Genomic DNA, 19,379 nt, shown 5'->3' on the forward strand with positions numbered 1-19,379 from the left:
CATGTCATGTGTAATCTGCCCGACCCACAGTGCTTGGAATAATTATTCATATTTAATCACCACACTACGAGGCTACATCGCCTGCCGCTCACTAAGTCATTTTCCATGTTCCATTATCAAAGTTTCAGAGACGGGTGCTCAGGGAAGGGGGACTAAATGGAGAGGCTGAAGTAGTTGGGCTTATAAAAACATAATGGGCTTGTCTGCTTTGATAAACTGAGGACGTGTATAGGATGCACACTCACTCACACCCTCAAACACACACATAGACGTACACACACCACACAAACATTAAATGAGAAAAGTGCAGAGAACAAAGTAGGAGAGAGTAAAGTAGCCAAGTATAAGTTCAGATTGTGAGCGTTCAGGCAAGTCAGGAGCTTGATTGTTAATACAAATAACTGCAGCACAGAGAACGGATAGTCACTCGGATCAAGTGTGTTTGGCTCATGCAGTCAAATTAGCCAATGAAGGCTTACCTTGCTCCAAAGGTGGTGGTTTAACGCCTGTAGCCTTCAACTTGAGGGCTTCCTTTGCGGACATATCGCAGCAGGAACCTTTGTTGGTGTCCTGGTCACTGTCAGCCTGGTCGCTGTCACCGTGACCACTGTCTCTGAGGCTTGCTCGCTCTGGGTCTTTGAATGTCGAACTACTAGACAAATAAACAAACAAAAAAAAAAGAGCATTAGCACAGTCTGGCTGACTAGGCATTTGTCAAAGCTTTGTTTTTATGTTTTTAGCCTGAGTGGAAGTTTAAAGACAGAATGAAACATTGATGAGCACCCCTGAATGCTTAAATAAAACAAGAAAAATTATAATAATAGCATTTAATGGATGTAATAAAATGCCTCTAAAAACCCTGCACTAGCAGCTACAGTTTGTTAAAGGAGATTAAAGATGAGGCAAAAAAGTGTGCATCTTGTATGTGATTGTATTTTATGTAATATGCTGTTTGTGACCATTTTTAAACCTAATTAAATGTACATGACCGTCCTCTCGCTTCTGTGACTCAGTACAATTAATTGTCAGTATAGCTCCCGTTGTTACATATAGTACTGTGTTGGGACTATTGGAGAAAATAAAACAAAGGTCTGAGATGTAGTGATGGTTATAGATCCCAGCTCTTACCTTTGAACAAACTGTTGTCTGCTACCCATATAATTAGGCTCAGTGGGGAAATTGTCCGTCTGTGGAGGAGAGAGAGAAAAAAAAGGTATGTACTGTGCTTTGCAGAAACGAGTCCTGCTGTGAAACAAGATCTCCTGGTGACATATGATTAATTATGCAGAAAAAAAATGAGGTAGAAAAACAGAGTGGGGGCAAACAAAATAATTGTGATGTGAGCTCTGTATTGTACAGGTTTGAGCATTTCATTAACCACATAAAGCAGGCTAATTAGCCATTCACGAGTAAACAACAGAGCTGAACATCAAATCTGGCAGACCTCATATAATCAATAACTGCTATGACAATAGTGCTTGATGAGCACAGAAAACTTTGTAGTAACTATGTCAGCTAAACATCTACTATCCAAATTACAACACCATTTGTGCAGAAATTAAAATACAATTTGCTAGTTCCTGTAACAACGTCTCTGTGAGAAACTGTTTATACTCTGAGTCTGAACACAGTTGTTTCCACATTTTCACACAGAGAAAAAAAACATTGTTTGTGAAGAACCGGGGTGTATGTGTTGAACCATTCGGCGTTTATTTGATATGGGGCAACCTGATCATACACAGGGGGCTTCATGCGTTGTGGATCAATAGAATAACCACAAAATGCATGCTTGTACACACTCATCCAAACATGCACACGCACACACTCAAAGTAAACTCTTACATACATAGTCACACAAAGAACTAGAATGGGATGGAGTGACCACATACAGTACAACGGAATAGTCATACAAACCATATCCTGCATAAACTGCAAAAACATCTCTCAATCCTCAGTATTGTATGCAGTAGTGCATTACAGACTGGATCAATCACATTGGCACTGGGAAGTACTTTCTCTCTGACTCTATCTGTCTCTCTCTGTCGTTAATTACATCAAAGAGCGGTATATGAGGGTTTTTAATCATGTCAATTAAGATAAAAGGTCACTGGGATCGCAGAGCGCATCCTGGCATTTACAGAAATACCTGTAACCCTTACTAATAATGAAAATAAATATCTAAAGGCAATCAAATATATAGACTTTACTGTAAGCCAATAAGAATAAAGGAATGAAGAAATGAATGTGTTTACATTTTGTTAAAATTCTTACAGGAATATCTCAAACGGTAAGAAGTGTGGAAACAAATGCCTGCAAGAGAAAAAGCTTTCATACTGTTGTAGTGGTATTCATCACAGTAACACAAATAATTACCCTATGTAGTGTACAATTCTCTGTCTTGAATTGATAGCAGTAAAATGTCCTGTTTAGTGAGTAATGTCTCCATGTGCCAGGGTTTTTCACATACACAGCTTGACTCACAGTCAATAGAGTATTTCAATGTCATCCGTGCTCTGTGGTGGCTCAGTATGAAAAGGGTGCATGAAGGTCAGACAGGCCACCTCAGTATTTTGACCTTCCATGCTTTTGCCAGCACCTTTATCTCTACCTAAACACTCTATTTCACTTCAGCCTTCACCAAGATTAAAAGAAAACACCCATAGAATATATCAAAGGCTAGAATCTGACCAAGGAATAAGAGGAAAATGAATGTTTGAAATCATTTAGCATTGAAACGATAACAGCCTGAGTTTTTCCAAAAAAAAAGGGGGAGATGGAAGTCTTTATATTGATGTGCCCCTTCTGTACTTCTATGACCAGAGACTCATCCTTGGACATACTTTTCAATCAACTCAGCATTGTTGGCACTGAGTCTGATCAGTATGAAAGGACATTAACAGAAAATGGTTTGCTTTGATTGTTATAAATTTTAATTAACTTTCCACACCTGTGCATGTAGAATAAATATCTAAATTTTATCCTTGCACGCAGAGCATGTTTCCTTTGTTAAAATAGACTAGAAATGTTTATCTTTTGTCACCCACTGTACAGTTTCCCACTGGTGAAATAAACTTGAAATGGCAATCGGTTACTGTACGTTAGTGTAAAACTGTTTTGTTAGTGTGTTAAATGAACATACATTAATCACCACTTTTTTAACCAAAAAGAAAATAAATGCATGTCACTTTTAAACTAGCACATGCTCTCCATCCCTCCACAACCTACTCCCTCTATAAGCCAATAAAAAGCACATTACACCACTTCATAGAAACCTCTTTCCTGCCAATTAGAGGCCAGGCTGATCTTAAGCCTCCATCTCTTCCTGCCTGTCTATACTGCCCAGCCCTTTCACTACAATGGGCCACTTTCCAATTAATGGATCGATAACGGCCGGTATGGGCTGCTTTGTACTTAGCCAGTCCAAGCCGACAATGAATACAGGATAATTTGAGGGGGAATGATAAATACTATCTAGATGTCCAGTAGTTTCATTATTATTAGACACTGTATTATAGAGTTCATAAATTCATTAAGCTTTAGTAAAGTATCGTTGAGTATTTCATGTTGCATGCTTACACTTCTTGCCTTTTAATTTCTCCTTGTGAGATTTCTGGAATTGAACTGAACTGAACTGAATTGAGCTACACTGAACTGACCTTAGTTGATTCTTTGAACTTAAAAGTTCAGAGAAGCACTGAACCTATTGAATACAAGATAAATCCAGCAGTTCTGGGTCAGTGTACTTTGTGTGGATATTAGCAGAGGTCAGTTTGGTTTTGGCGTGTTGTTGAATTGTACTGAATGACGTGTTGTATCTAGTCTATGCAGCAAGGCCACAAAGGTCAGAGCGATACTGAGTACAGTGAGGCTGAGTAAGTGTAAAAAGCTGCACTCTATTCTGTATTCCCATTGAGGCCCTAAGACTGACCGAGCAGACAGCAGGCCGATTGAGACAAATGGGACGAGCATATTGGAGTGCTATTCTACTCTCAGGCCTTGTTGGTGCATTTTGGGGCAATGTTCATTTCTGCAGGGCCTATGTTTATCTGTATGAGTGTGTGTCTATGTGTGTTTGATATCTTAGGTACGGGTGGTGAACGAGGACAAATTGCAGCTTCTCTTTCACACATCATTGGACAGCTCTCTTTTATTCACAGGAACAAGAGTACACCCCCTCCCTCTATCTACCACACAAGGTATGATACATGCGTTTGTCCTTTACTGTCTTCCAAAAACACACATAGTGCTAACTCTGTGTGTGTGTGTGTGAAAAAGATTGAGTGCATGTGTTTCTTTGTGTCAGAAGGGGTGAGCCATTCCAAATTTACCATAATCTCTATAAACATATCTGCATATGAATGCAGAAAATCTGCTGGCTACACCAGAACTCCCGAAATATTGGCCGTTGCCCCCAGAGGCTAAATCTTGTTCAGAGCGATAGCCGATGGGTTCCCAGATTGAATCTACCATAACCTTGTCAGTAAGTCAAAAAGTTCTGGGGCCTCATTTATAAATGTTACACAGGCACAAAAGAAGACGTACGCCACTTTCTAAGCAAACTTTGGGATTTCTAAACAACAAACTTGAGAATGTGCACATAAACTGGAATAATGAGAAACTGTGACTCTGATGGTGGAAGGAAGAAACACGAGAATTGGCGTGAAATTGATACCAGTGTGTAAAATAATCTAAATATTACCTCTCATATATCATATATGAAGAGTTCATTTGCAAAGATGGATAAATGGAGATATCTTTTATTGAAATCCCCACAAATATGTTCTGTAATTAGTAAACAATACTTGCATGTTATGAAATTTATTCTCATAAATAATAAGGTGAATAGAAGGACAAATTATGTTTACACTGATGCTATTTTCAGTGCCTCAGTCAGGTAGATACAAGTGCATAGTTTCATATATTGTTACTGTATATCATATATTGTTTTTTATTATGTGTTTATTTTTATGGCTTTCAGTTCACTTTATCTCTGTGTTTTAATTCTGTTTTGTTTTTATTGTAAAGCACTTTGTAACTGTGTTTTGAAAGGTGCTATACAAATAAAGTGTATTATTATTATCACATGTTCGTTGTGCAGAACGAGATGTTGATGAGATATTGGCCCTTTCGTTATCATTTACAAGCAGGGTAATTCCCACATCTGAAGGTGCTATGCAATTGAGTAACTTTTCAGAAACAATGAAATGACTGGGTATAAAAAGGCATGCAATCAAAATGCCTAATGACAAACAATGGCTGATTGGCACTGTTGGAAAATGTGGCGAATGGAAGACTTTGGGGAGAGCGAGTTTTCAGATACCAGCAAGATTTACTGGCCAATGATGATGAGTGAGCTTATGAGTCGGTTCCTATTTCCATGAGCTGTTCTCTTGGATCTCTGTGTTGCATTGGGCCCAGCTTTACAGTGAAGCACCTGCAGAAACAAAGCCATGCCAGTCCCACTTCAAATCCTGACAACACTAGGATTTCTGGCAACCAGCACTTTTCAGAGGGAATTGGCTTACAGGTCAGGGATATCTCAGCCAACCTTTAGCTGTGTTATGCCAGACGTGTTAGATGGTATAATTGGTTTGTTGCATCTGGACATAAAGTTTCCTTACATGGTGGGTGAACAGGCAAATAAAAAGGGCAATTTGCAGTAATGTCTGGTTTCCCAAATGTAATCAGTGGCCTGGGTCAACCCATGACTCATTCATATTGAGAAACAGCAGTGTTGTGTGCAGACTTGAGGCCAGAGCTGTGCGTGATGGCTGGCTTCTAGGTACAAATGATTAATGTATAAAAATCCTAAATAAATTGCAATTTTTCTCTACTGCAGTGCCTAACTCATTCACTAACCTTGCAGGGGACAATGAATATCCCCTCAAGCGGTGGCTGCTCACCCCTTTCCCCAACCCACAAAGCGCAGAGGAGAGGAACTACAATGTGTGCCACAGCCAGAAATTCTCTGTTGTAGAGAGCACCATCGGGCTTCTGAAGGGCAGATGGCATTGCCTCAGTGCCACAGGCGGAAAACTTTCATACGAGCCTGAAAAGGTGTGCCAAACTGTGAGGGTGTGTGCTGTGCTACATAATGTGGCACGGCAAGGAATGTGGCTTTACCTCCTGACACTGATGATCATGTTGGCCCCGACCCCTATCCCCAAGCATTCAAGGCAAACGCTGCTGCTGTGTGCCAGCATGTGGATATGATGTGTCGCTTATAAAAACACAAGAGGTATGGAAACATATAACACTATTTATTAAGTAATTGTTTCATTGTACAGTGCATGTCACATAACACATTTTTTTATTTTCTTTAACTCCTTAGCAACCTCGCTGATGGAGTTGATTGTGTCCCTTTGCATCTGTAGGACTGCATCTATGAGGACACGGCTGCTGCTAGAGGGGTGAGACGCACGAGGTGCAGTAGAGACACTGGGTGCACACAACTGCTCAGTTGCAGCAGCACGACTCCGCTGGAACAAGCAGCGCCTAAGCGAAATAGAAAATGTCTCAATTTGTTTTTGTGAATAAAGTCTCAGTTGTTTTTGTGAATAAAATCTAAATTGTTTTTGTACATAAATATGTAAACACAACTTCAATGCATTTGGTTTACTCTCTTTTTCGATCAGGGAATACAAATAACGTACCTGGGTCATCCATTGCGTCTTGTATATCTGTGTACACCTCCGCTTCCATCACAACTCCACTCAGGAGGGATCCCCCGATAATTCCTGCCAGTTTCTAATCAAGGGGGTGAGCTCTGGTGTCCCCTTTTTGTGCCCATGCCACAAACACTCTGCCTGTGTAAGATTATGCACTTTTTGGCTTCCACTTTTATGTCGGACCACTCCATCTTTTTATTTCAGAGAGGGTCCGACCTTCTGAGCCAGCAGCATTCACAGCGTCTGCCACATGCTGCCACTCTAATGTCTTTTTGGCATTTGTAATGCCCACACTGTGTCCACCAAACAACATCTTCTTTTTTTGCCTCAACCTCCTCAACAAGAACTTCAATTTCACACTGTGTGAAATTTCTTTTTTTTTAAGCTTTCCTGTCGGCATTTGCCATGGTTGTCTTCATGCAGTCAGTATGAATAAATTAATTAGGGGCGTTTCACTATTTATAGGCAACTATGGGCATTACAAGGGGGGGACATGAAGCTTGTACAGGTGCGCCACATTTCAAGTTGAATTTGATATATAAAGAAAAATCGGCATAGTGTGCACACTGTGTTATATATAAGAATATTTTGTGCACAAGCACTTTGTATAAGCACTGCGTATTGTCCATATGCAACCTTTTGACGTGAATCCTCTGCAGAGTTTTATAAATGAGGCCCCAGGACTGCAGTTTTTAATTTGATAAACTATGTGTGTGTGTGTGTGTGTGAGTGTATTACCACCAAGGGAACTCTAGTTTATTCCTCTTGGAAAACTGTCAAAGTAGCTCAGCAACAGCCAAATGGGAAGAGTGGGTAAAGGATAAAACACTAAGAAATAAAGGTTAGAGGAAAGAAAACATACTGGTAAAGGAGATGCAGGAAACGTGAGAAACAAAAGAGGAAAAGGAGAGTAAAATGGCAACGTGAGAGGATGATAAAGGAAGTAAGAACAAAAGGGGCGGAGACACCAGACAATAATTAGACTGCATTGATTACCTAGTGGCTGAGGAGCAATTGTAAGTGATCAAATCTAATTAGCTGGTCCTATACATCTACCTGGAGATAACAGACCAATCAATCAATGGGCTTAAGTGAACTTAAAGCCATCACAGTCTACTGCCTGCTAAATATCTCCCACTTTTTTCCAAATAACCTAGAAGAGGCCCAGTCCAGATGAATTTCAGACGAGTAAGGAAGTGCCACTGATGCCGGTAAATGGAGAGCAGAAAGATTTCAACCACATTGAGTGTTTATCAATACAGATGGACACTGATAATTATTCTGGACAGTACTTAATTAAATTACTCTTGATGTATGTTAACCAAAGTATAATAAATTCATATGAAAAATGTGCTCTGTAAAAGAAAAAAGGGTTGAGTGAAACACTCAAACATGATTGTGTGTGTTCTTGTAGAATTTTAAGGTGCCCTGGTGAGCTGTGCTGTGGAAAAAGGTACAAAATAGAAGTTAAACTTGCACCTCCCAGGTGTGAACAAATGCAACTGTATATACAGTATGACACAAGGCATGGCTGAAATCAAGCATGTATGCTCAGCAAACCTCAAGATAAACTTATAACTTCAACTTATAAATAAAAAAGCTGAAGGTTTCTTTTTCATTACAGAGAATCACCACTAAGGGAGAATTCACAACTAGCCTGTTGGGTTATTCATCTGAATCACACAGCTTATAGTCCCCTCAGTTCTGTTAGTTTGGGCTGGAAGTCTTTTTTTTTTTTTTTTTACATTTTGACTTGTGGTCCATGAGCCAATGTTTAGTGTTACTGTTTTTCAAGATAAATTAAAAGAAATATATGTTTTGTTTTCCCAGCTGTACTGAAAACACACTGGTCCCTGACCCCAAACCATGGTGTGTATTCAACTGTGAATTTTGTATCAAGTTACAGCACTCATTACCAGAAAATGTTAAGATGTGGGATGTATCATCTCTTCTTGCTTGGTATGTATATGGTATAAAGTGCAGCTGCCTGACTGACTTCATATGCTCTTTGCTTTTAAGACGACAACAGGAGATAAAAAATCCCTTGCGGCAGGGTTTTGTGCAGAATGATCTGCTACTGTGAGTCACCAGCAGTAACTACTGTATGTGTTGATTTCTCCTCTATACCACAAAGCTTGTCACAAGGCATGGCAGGTTAAGTGTCACGCTAATGAGTAAGCTGACACTCCTTGCAACTTGTTAAAAACTCTGTGTTGTTTGAAATAAGGCGGTGTAAACCCTAAATAGGCAATAATGCATCTTTTTCCGGCATGGTTCAAAATAGAGAAACCTAAAGACTATACGGTATGTGCCATCAATGGTGCTGGAAATCACAGGATAACTCATGATGTAATACTATCATGATATGCTGTGAAACATTAAAAAAAACTAGTACAAAACAGTCTTTTATCTCTATTAACATACCACAAAAACAAACCAGGAATCAAACAAAGCCTTTATTTATTCACTGCATTGTGAAAAGCCTTCAGTTTAATGTTTCGTTAGGTGACAATGAACACCGTGCACCGAGGAATATTACAGAAATGTCTGCAACAGCAAGGAAATACCTTAGCCTCAGTAAAGCACGAGAAAATACTGTGAAATTAGTGCTAGTGTAACGATAACATATCACTGGAGACTGTATCAGAATATATCGATCATCTGTCCCAGCCCTAGTGATCAATCATTTAAAGTATCCCTCTACTGACAGTCTCTCCTCTCTTCCCTGTCTTTAATTGTCCTGAACTCAACTTCAGTCCCACAAATCTGACATGACTCAAGCTGAATAAAGTCGCCCACATCTGCATGTGTTCGAGTTGCCACTACAATGAAATATTATGACAGTGGTTTTTTTTTTATAGAACTACTGTTGGGTAACTGTTTCATAAAGTTGCTGGCTTATTATGAAGCTGGTGACTCAGGCAGCTCTAATCCAACTCAATAGTCTCATCTTGTTAATCATGGTTTGCCATAATTCATGATATAACTGCATTCCTTTTTATTTATTTTTTTTGTGTTCATGTTCATTTGGTGGGAATAGGGCTTTTCTTCATTCATTAAAAAGGGCTAAGTAGTAATTTGGTGGCTTCTATATACAGTAAAGTTGTATAAACAGCATGACCTTTTCCCTTGTATATTCACTGCTCACCAGCAAAGACGCAATATTCATAATTAATATGAAGCCACTCGTATTGATTGCCTATTATTTTGGTTGACCATAAAGTGTCATTAGAGATGTCTATTAGGAGCCCAGTGGAAATGCATGCAAGTTGTCTTAGTGGCATGACTCCCGTTTTATCATCCTCAATCTCAACCAAACCACTTCATATGGTGAGAAAACTGCATGCAAATGAAAGAGCTGACTTGTTATTCTAGCCACACACTGAGTAAGGGGCTGAAATCATCCATAGGTGAAAAGAAAAGAGGGAAGACAGAAAAGCAGGGGGCAGAGGGAGGGCTGAGGTGGTCGTGCTTGCCTTTCTTCATCAAGAAAGACGAGACAAAAACGCTGCTTCAAAGCTGATTACCTTCAACCTGCACGGTTACTGCTGTTTTATTATTCCTTTTGAGGAAGAGCCATAGCAAGCATAGATGTAATTTTCTTTTCTGTCTACAAATGACTACTTTGGACACATTTTTGATGTAGCTTCCCTGTGTACAAGTGGTATAGCAGTGTTTGCCTTTAAGAGTAATGTCTATGAAAGAGTCCATCATTGTGCTTTTTTTTTTTTTTTTGCTTTCTTAGAGGTGCTTTTGTGGAGCACATTCATCGTTTGTAATAATGTCTGTCATTTAATTTTGGAGACTAAATTACTTTTAAAAGAACATGACATGAAAACTCTGGGGGATAAACAGACCCCTAAGTCTGAGAGATGGTCAAAAAAGCGTTGTTAAACTCTATTCTTAAGCCTGTCATTATCATCTTGAGAATCAACTCACGTAGAAAATAATAAAATGCAAACCTCCTGAGAGAGTGCATATCCTTGAACTTGGTCTTTCTCTTTCTGTCTCTCGCCCGCTCTCTCTCACTTACACACATACACACACACGTAACATTACAGGTAGCCTATTTTATGATGCATGGAAAATCAAATGAGGGGCTAAACTAAATCCTGCATAAACAAAATGGCTCAGACGGATTGTCTTAATAAGCATATAGTAATACAGAATAATCTGTTTACCATGAATTACAAAAAAAATATATAATAATCAGTTTTTTTTAACTCCTATGCATGTAATTGATTTATTAATGGGCTGATGAATCTATTATTGAATGAATCATCCTTATCTAACTAAGAGGACAACATTACCCATAAATCGCTGTGATGTTGACCAACATCCCCTCGGGTAAGGATTACAATAAGCTGCCACATTGGAAACACACAAGTGAGGCTCCATACAATGGCGATCTGTCAACATTTTTTTTTCTTCCAAAGAAAATAAATGAAATCAATTTGACTGTGACCTATTTTAGTATGGACCCGTAGTTTGAAATCAAATTAAATTGAATACAAGTTGAGTGTTTCAGTCAAAAAACCCGACACCTTTGTAAAAGGATTTTTTTTTCTTTTTTTTTTTAATTATATTTTTGTCAAAAATCTCACCCAGATGGAGAGAACATAGCAAATTATCTACTGATAATACATCACAATAAATAAATAATATAGTGTTGACACCCAGTGGTTATATAAGCGATGGGGATGTGATCGCTGGTGACCTCATAAGCTCCACCCTGCCTACCCCTGCCACTGCTGGATGCATATTGAACATTTTTCTGCCACAAGTAACATGTCTTTAATCTGATTTACACCTTGATTTTCATATCACTGATGATTTTGTATCTTAACGTGTTTTTTTATGAAAAAAAAAGCGCTAAGAAAACATTATTGTATGTCTGCTCATCAGCTGCTGTTCCATTTGTCTTTAGGCAAGCTGAATGTGAGGATCAGTAAAATACCATGTGAGGGGGATTTTTAACCAGCAAAATTAATTCTTATTTCATAAGGGGTGGCATTGGCAAAATTCCTATAACGAGCTGCAAACTAAATTCAAATTGAGTGAATTCATATGACTGACCCTGGGGTTTTGAAACTGAGAGAGAAGTCTACCATAATCCTCCACTACCAGACAGGGGAATTGGTGTGTGCATATGTGAGGGTATGTGTGTGTGTGTGTGTGTGTGTGTGTTTGGGTGGGGTCCCAGTGAAGGAATACACTAGTCAGTTAGTGAAGCAAATCAATTTCATGATGACACTCTGAAAAAGCCATTTTACAACAACCTGGCGCCCCATTCATTTTCACCAGCTCTAAGGTGGAACACAGCGTACATGCATATTTAATGACATAAACATACATGAATGAACTGATTGTGTGTGTATATGTGTTATTCCTGAGCCATTAGTATGAGGTGTAGTTGCACCTGTGTGCAGTGCAATATAATGAGTCAGTCCGTGCAGCTGTTCAGGCAGTCAACACCAGACCGAAAAATCATTAAATGGGACCTGGACATGCAATAAAAAAGTCCACTAGACAAAAAGAGTCTGACTGGAACAGGTTGTGACCCCATCTCTATTTTTCCAAAAAAGGAAAAAAGTACTCCTCATTCTAATTTTACTCATAAAGAATAACATGCTTTGTTGCTATTATATTCTGCAATATTACTGTATTTATATCTGAAGTTCCTACCAGAATTATCGTTCAGAAATGCAAAAACACTGACACGCAGAAAATCCAGTCTCTGCTGCCATCTCGGAAGCCAGCTCACAGGAAACCTTTCTGCTCTGAAGAGGAGGGGCAACACAAGACATTGTGTTTGTACTCCTATCAACACATCTGTGGCAGTTTAGCCCCAGGAGTAAATGATAAATGTAGCTTTTGGCATAGATATTTATTCCAACACACAAAAATCCCTAACGCAGCAGTTTGCCAGCTCTCCTAAAATAGCAGTGTTGTTTTCCCTCACTACTTCAGACGTTTTGTGTAGACACATTTAACCAGCTGGTCTGAATAACAGGGACCGGTCTTATGATTATTGATAAAGGAAAATATGTAAACTTTGGAAAAAGTGAAAGTAGAGTGAGAGACTTGATGTTCAATTATTTATATGCCTTTGAAAATGTGAGTCGTAAAAAAAAAAAAAAAAAAAAAGGGGGAAGGGAGGGGTGCAGTGTATGATCTTGGTGTGAAAGCTACTAATCATTCAGTACTTGCTCATCAATAGTTACAACAGCTTTGCCGTTAACTGAAGTCTTGAGTCAGCACTGACCTTGCTTCACCCTCATTAATCCAAAGCCAACTCAGCCCAAAAATCCAAAGCTGTTACAGAAGCCACAGACCTATCAGATTCTACATGCATGAATGAATGCAACCATACATAAGAACAAATGGGCACAGGTGCATACCTACTGAGCAAGAAGCCTATAAATAGATTTTTACAGTTGATACACAGTAAGCCAAAGTAACCTGGTCTTATATTTTAAACATACTAATTTTACCGTGGTACTTTTTTATCAAAAAAGTGACCTGCTGGTGTATCTTTGTCCAACTGATGGCAGCATCAGATCGGAAAAATGCTCATGGTTTAATCAAAAATGCACTGACAAACAACTTATATTTTTGTTTAAGTTTGCTGTACTACGCACACAGTCAAAATGATTAATTACTTCTTAACTTAATAATTTAGTAATTTCATTTCAGTAAAATCTGCGTTCATTATGCATTGTTAAGTTTAAAAAAGAAACTATATTCTTCTGTTAGATTTAATGTTTTTCCACATCTGAGGAAATACGAATAATTAAAAAAATACCACAGAATGGAGCAATCTGATAAAACTGCAATACAAAAATGAATTCATACGACAAGAATAGTGAACATTCAGTGTTTGGCGTAAAATGAAATTGAGCATGATCAGCGGCAAGTCAGCATTCAACTTTAAGTCCTTCAGAGAGTGAGTGTTTGCAGCCTTGCAATCTCAAATTGAAACATTGTCAACCTGCTTTCAGGATGCTAAAAGCACATGTTTACAATACTTTCAAACTGATATCATTAAGCCCTCTTATCCGGTATTTGGATCAAATTTGACTGAACAAAGAAGCATTTTATGATTTAGTGTTGAAACAAACCATCCACAAAATGTGTTCCAGTTTGCAGGTTAACAAGACAGAAGCTAAGAGCTCATGAACAAAAACATTAAAGAACAAAATTATTCCGTTTGAATTGATGGCGGAAGAGCCGTTCCGGGATGAAAGGATTTTAGATATTTCCCCAAAGCCCAGAACCAAGGCCAGGCGCAGATATAAACACACAGACACACAGAAAGCAAGCACGCATATGTCTAATGCACAAGTGCTCATACACGCATGTATTTTCATACACCTGGGTTCTTCCTCTCTCTCTCTCTCTCTTTGTGTGTATGTATATATATATACACGTACACACACACACACACACACGCACACACACACACTAGAACAGCAGATGGACTATCTTGTTTCACTTCAAGGTGACCTATCTACTGTATATGTGTCTGACAGGGGGGATACTGTTCACCTGGGTAAAAACTGACAGAAAGGGCTTTAGCATAATACTCCGTTGTCAAAGTGTTGGAGGGCAGTTCCTCTCAGTCTCTTTTAAGTGTGTCTATGGTGCATTAAGAATCTGTCAGACCAGCTTTAGCATTAATCAGCTAGCCCACAGAAGAAACAATCACACATAATCTCGAGCTCTAAACCCTGCTGACCTTCTCTTGAAATGCACAGATAAACTCCCCTTCAAACCTCAGTCATTTAAAGACACACACAGGCCCGGGCTCCGTCTCTGGTAATTTCTTCCCTCCCCGCTCTCCCTCCCCTGTTGTCTATCTGATTGGTTCCTCCCACAGCAGCACCCATGTCTCTCCACCTGGGAGTACATCGACTCAGCATGTCAACGTGACCTCAAAGAGGACACATTTCAGGCAATGTGTGTGGGGGGCTGTTTTGCCCCATCAATCTGGGGAGGGCACAGGAGAGGAGAGGAGAGGAGAGGAGAGGGAAAAGATGAGTGGACAGAGATTAGGAGATGAGGAAAAAAAGTGAAGAGAGAGGAGAAGGGCAGAATACACAAGTTCCATTCATCATCTCTGTAGTGTTGAGAGTGTATAAATAGCAAGATTTGCTCAGAGTTATCATTGAGCCAATGGTTCCATCGTGGTACTTCATTTATTAAGACTGTGTGCAGATCAATACAGCAGACATATACACTCTGTACTGTTGACAAGATAATCTCATCATTATGAATTTGGCTTGGGTCGTCAGTAACATGAGCAATTGCAACGCTTATCTGAGATGACAAGAGCATAGAGAAAGAAAGGGAGCCAGAAAAGGAAGGGAGTCAGAGCAAGCGCGGGGAGAAGTGTGAAAGAGAGAGCAGGCACTAGTTCCTTTTTTTTTTCTTTTTTTTTTTTTTTTTTTACCAAACAATGCTCAGAGTGATAGATAATGAAATACAGTATTTCAGTACCAAACACAACAAAAATCAATAAGAAACTGAGCAAACCAGCAATTGATCTGAATGTTAAAGGCCCTGAAAAGATTTCTCTCTAAGACATAAACCCAGTGAGGGGCCAATTGAGTACATCTGTGTAGTACAATGGAAAACGATGAGACTGGCCAAATATACCATTTTCAATACGCCATTAGCACTTGCCATGGCCACTGCTGCCCTGAAGAGCAGACACAGTCAAACGTTTGACAACAAATCTTATGTGCCCACCACTTAGTGGGCCTTTTGTTTAGGCAATAACATCTGAGAGCGCCGACTCATTCGCCTCTGTTGCCACTAACACATAACAGCCACTGCAAAACACAGTGGCTGTCAATTCTCTTCAGACACACACAGGGCTTTAGACATGGGAGTCAGATTTCAAACTGTGCTGCAGATATAAGCGGGAACAGAAGAGACAGTGGGATCTTTCCTATTAGACTGTCGGACCTCCTCAGACACACGCGTACCACACACACAAACAAACACTGGCAGGATTACACAAACACTCTTCAAATAGCAAAGCAAATGGTAGTTTCCGTACTGGGCTGTAATTGACTCTGGTGGTTGTATGAGGGAGAAGACGCTTGTTTTACAGCCATTTGTTTTGACATGTAGTTAGGTGAAATTTGAGCAAATGAGATGGTATTCACGGTATATCCCTTCGATGAATTAATCACATTACTGATGAAGCTGAAGAAGTGCTGAACTGTGGAAGGCAAGGACAAGGAGAGGGATAAATCATTTCTCTTATACTAATGAGATAGAAGGTGAGAACAGATTCACATAACTCATTCTTTGAGCTGTGTGTTGTTTCTACAGCACGTGCCTTGGGGGCACAGTGAAGGAAGATGTGGCAGGAATAAAAGCTCTCTCGGGCTGGACCGGTGCCAAGACACAGCAGTGCGAGTTCCACTTTGTTTGACTTTGAAAGTGTTTGATTTACAGCAAGGAGACCTAGCTGCTGGCAGTTCAAAGACTACATCGCCATGCCATGTATGCCTATGTAGCCTTCTGTGTGCTGTGCATGTCAGTGCACATTACTGTGAGGTCAGTCCTAGCTATACCCATCTATTGCTGCATCTACAGCACCCTGCTGCTGAAAACGTTAAAGTCTAAAGACCCCAAGAGGGATCTAAGAGCCCTCAGGGGGCAGCCGGCCCCTACAGGGAAGCCCATTCCAATCTAAGGGAACCAGCGAGAATGGTGCTTCAGAGCACAGCTGGTGGTAGCGCAGGTGCATGGGTGAGTGTGCACGTACACACACACACACACACACACACACATATAGACACATGGCAGCTGAATCTTACATTCCTCCACTGTGAAGGTTATGTTTTGTTCTCTTATTTTTTGGCCTCTGTTGATGCTACGTTGGTTCCTTGTGCCTGAGTTGTTTGAGCACAATGTCACCGGCACCAAGGTAAATGCTTCTACTGGGGGCATGCACATATGAATTTATTTTTCGTCACCATCTTCTTTTCCCTCTATGAAATAGCATGTATTGAGGGAGCTTTTATTAAAAAGAAAACACAGTAAAAGGATTGTTGAGTGCAAAACAAGCGGATACATCTGGTGTAGGCGTGTGCTTGCAATGCAATAGAAATATTGCAACTCACAGTATCAGCAGGGTCGGGAAAACAAGACACACTGTCACACAAGAAAACAGCCACAACAGACAGAAATAACTGGCAACACAATCAACAGCGGCCATGCTCTCAGTAGACTTGTAATAACAGAATAGAAAAGTAATTACTGAGTCTGATCGGACTTGATCTGAAAACCACTTAAAATGACAATCTGTCTATGGAAGGTAAACCAAGCTAAACAATGGCACTTGCTACTCAACAAAATGACATGACAAAATGACATGATATTTTGAAGGTCTGGTGTCAGGGAATTAGACAGAGGAGTCCTGACAATCCAATTCCCTTCTACCACACACACAGATGCGCACGCACGCACATATAACACACAATAATTCAAGAGTGAATGCTCACTGACAATCCAGAGTCTTATTATCGTGCCCATGTCATCTCCAATAGTCTGCTTCCTATTGAACCACGCTAATTGGTTTAATGTGTCCGGCCAATCTGGGTATCACAGTGGTCAACTTGTGTTCTCATATCCTGTCTCTTTCTCTGGACTTGCAAAACACAAAATTTCTTTGTTCCCTTGCACTGCCAGGTCAGAAGGTCTGTTAAAATAATGAAATTACACAGCACAGATAAGACTCTGTCTCCACATGAATGCACAACAGCTGGCTGAAAGAATTACAAGACCAATATATATGAGAAATATCCATGTATAAAATGTCCTTTTTACATTTCATTTTTTATAATCTTCAGTCGATTCACCCGTATATCTACCTATCTATTTTTTTCCTCTCTACAGGACTCTACAGGTGTTTCTTATAAGTTACAGTCTGGTGTTGGGCATAGTCAAGGGCTTACATTTATCTTCAATTATTCAGCAGGGTTACTTGGATTTTTGAGAATTTGCAATAAATAAAACATTCACTTCCACAGCTGCCTCCAAACTCAAACACATTTTCTGTGTACTCTTAATATGTATCTGCAAATGAACTATTAATTGTGTAAATCTTTGAGTTTTCAGAGTCTGTTTAATGTTTTTTTTTTTTTTTTTTCTTCTGGAAGTAGTGGCCAAAGAAAACATTACAAGTGAGGGGAGAAGATAAATACATTGATGGTGTTTATAACTACCAGAGCTCTTTTCTTTCTAAAATGCAAAAAAAAAAATAATTTTCACATGTGTTGAGAGAGGAGAAGAACAGGTTATTTGTGAGATTACAGTCATCTCTACTTTCTTTCATGCAGCATCACAAAACACATTGCAAAGACTCCCAGTAGGGCTGATCAAAATTTTATTGAAATCGCAATATCAGCTACTGCAATTCAAATCGCAGGAGGTGCGATATTTGTTCAAGACGAAATGTGTGTCAAAATACCATTTTAAATTAAATACTGTAATGCTGCAGAGATGTACTGGCCTACACATCATATTCTACAGACTTAAGAAAACATCTTTGTTTGGTACAGATCCCCACAAAAATCACATCATAATCAGTGTAATGTTTTCCAATTAAAATGAGAATAATGATGTAAAAATTGTCGTTCCCTCTAATATCACCAATCATATTGCAATTGCAATATCAGTCAAAATAATCGCAATTTTTTTTTTCAAAATCATTCAGCTTAAGTCCCAGGAAAAAGTATATAAATGCTCTAATTCTGCTTCTATCAGTCTGCTTATAAGTAACTTCTGTTTCCACCTCACTCTGTCTGTTGCCCTCCTCTTCCCTGCTTGTTCACAAATATTTAGCCAGAGACCTAAGATGTTTATCGTGACATCTTCCGCTTTCCTCTGATTTGTTAAACGTTATGATTTATTAATGAGGGAGGATGCAAATATAGCTGCTGTTTTGTGCTGTGCATTACACTGCTGCTGCAGCATCAGGATCCGCACTGATACATCTGTACTGAAACAAGCACATCTGGAAACCCCACAGCTAAAATACCAGTAAAGGCACCTAATAAAGAAAAAACATGCATTGAAATAATTTCAATGTTTTGGTCATATAGAGATAACGTAATTCACTACTGTTCCCCCAGAGCAAAATTCAGTGGTCTGACGGCACTTCCTTTCAGATGTATCTATCATATGAGCTTGGGGAAGATGAAGAAAAATAAGAATGTCTATTAATAATTCAGAATTTCAGCGTGTATAGTGTTATGTACAGTAGCAGCAGGTTTATTTGCGGAAATATGAAGATACACCCTAAGGCTAGCTGATTTTTTTTTTTCATGTACTGGCAAGCTCAAATAAAACATATCTGGCCTTGTGGCCCTTAAGAGCTCAACTGGGGGACAAGAGTACAGAAATTACAAATGGCTTCTTGAACTGTCCCTCATTCCTGTAAATGACTGTTTGTGCATCTAGTTGCTGAACCGCTCAATCCTGTCTGCAAGCGGGCTTCACTACATACAGGTTTACCAAACTCACTCCATAGAAAGCTCCAGAGGAAAGCAGTTATCTAAAGATAAAGTGAAAGGGAGAGAAATGAAATAAAGAGCGCTTTTCTATTCATTGCCTCAGTGGCCACTGAAGTGTGGGAGCAATTTCAATACAATATACAGCAAAGGCTTTGATAAGACATTTCAGGAGAATTCT

General features: G+C 39.4%; 1 protein-coding gene across 4 annotated transcripts in view; it reads right to left on the reverse strand.

Moving 5' to 3' along the window:
- The window catches only part of pcdh17 (protocadherin 17), a 60,702-nt gene that overhangs the window by 32,691 nt on the left and 8,632 nt on the right, over positions 1-19,379 (reverse strand). For 2 of the 4 annotated variants that reach the window (XM_067586099.1, XM_067586083.1), the window contains exons 3-4: positions 1,129-1,187; positions 480-649 (exon numbers count right to left, since the gene is read on the reverse strand). In XM_067586099.1, the coding sequence (XP_067442200.1) occupies positions 480-649; positions 1,129-1,187 (229 nt within the window). Of the gene's footprint in view, positions 1-479; positions 653-1,128; positions 1,188-19,379 lie in introns of all 4 variants that reach the window. The other 2 variants (XM_067586091.1, XM_067586074.1) reach the window with 1 other exon arrangement.

This window comes from Thunnus thynnus, chromosome 1, assembly GCF_963924715.1.
Source record: "Thunnus thynnus chromosome 1, fThuThy2.1, whole genome shotgun sequence".
Taxonomy (NCBI): Eukaryota; Metazoa; Chordata; class Actinopteri; order Scombriformes; family Scombridae; genus Thunnus; species Thunnus thynnus.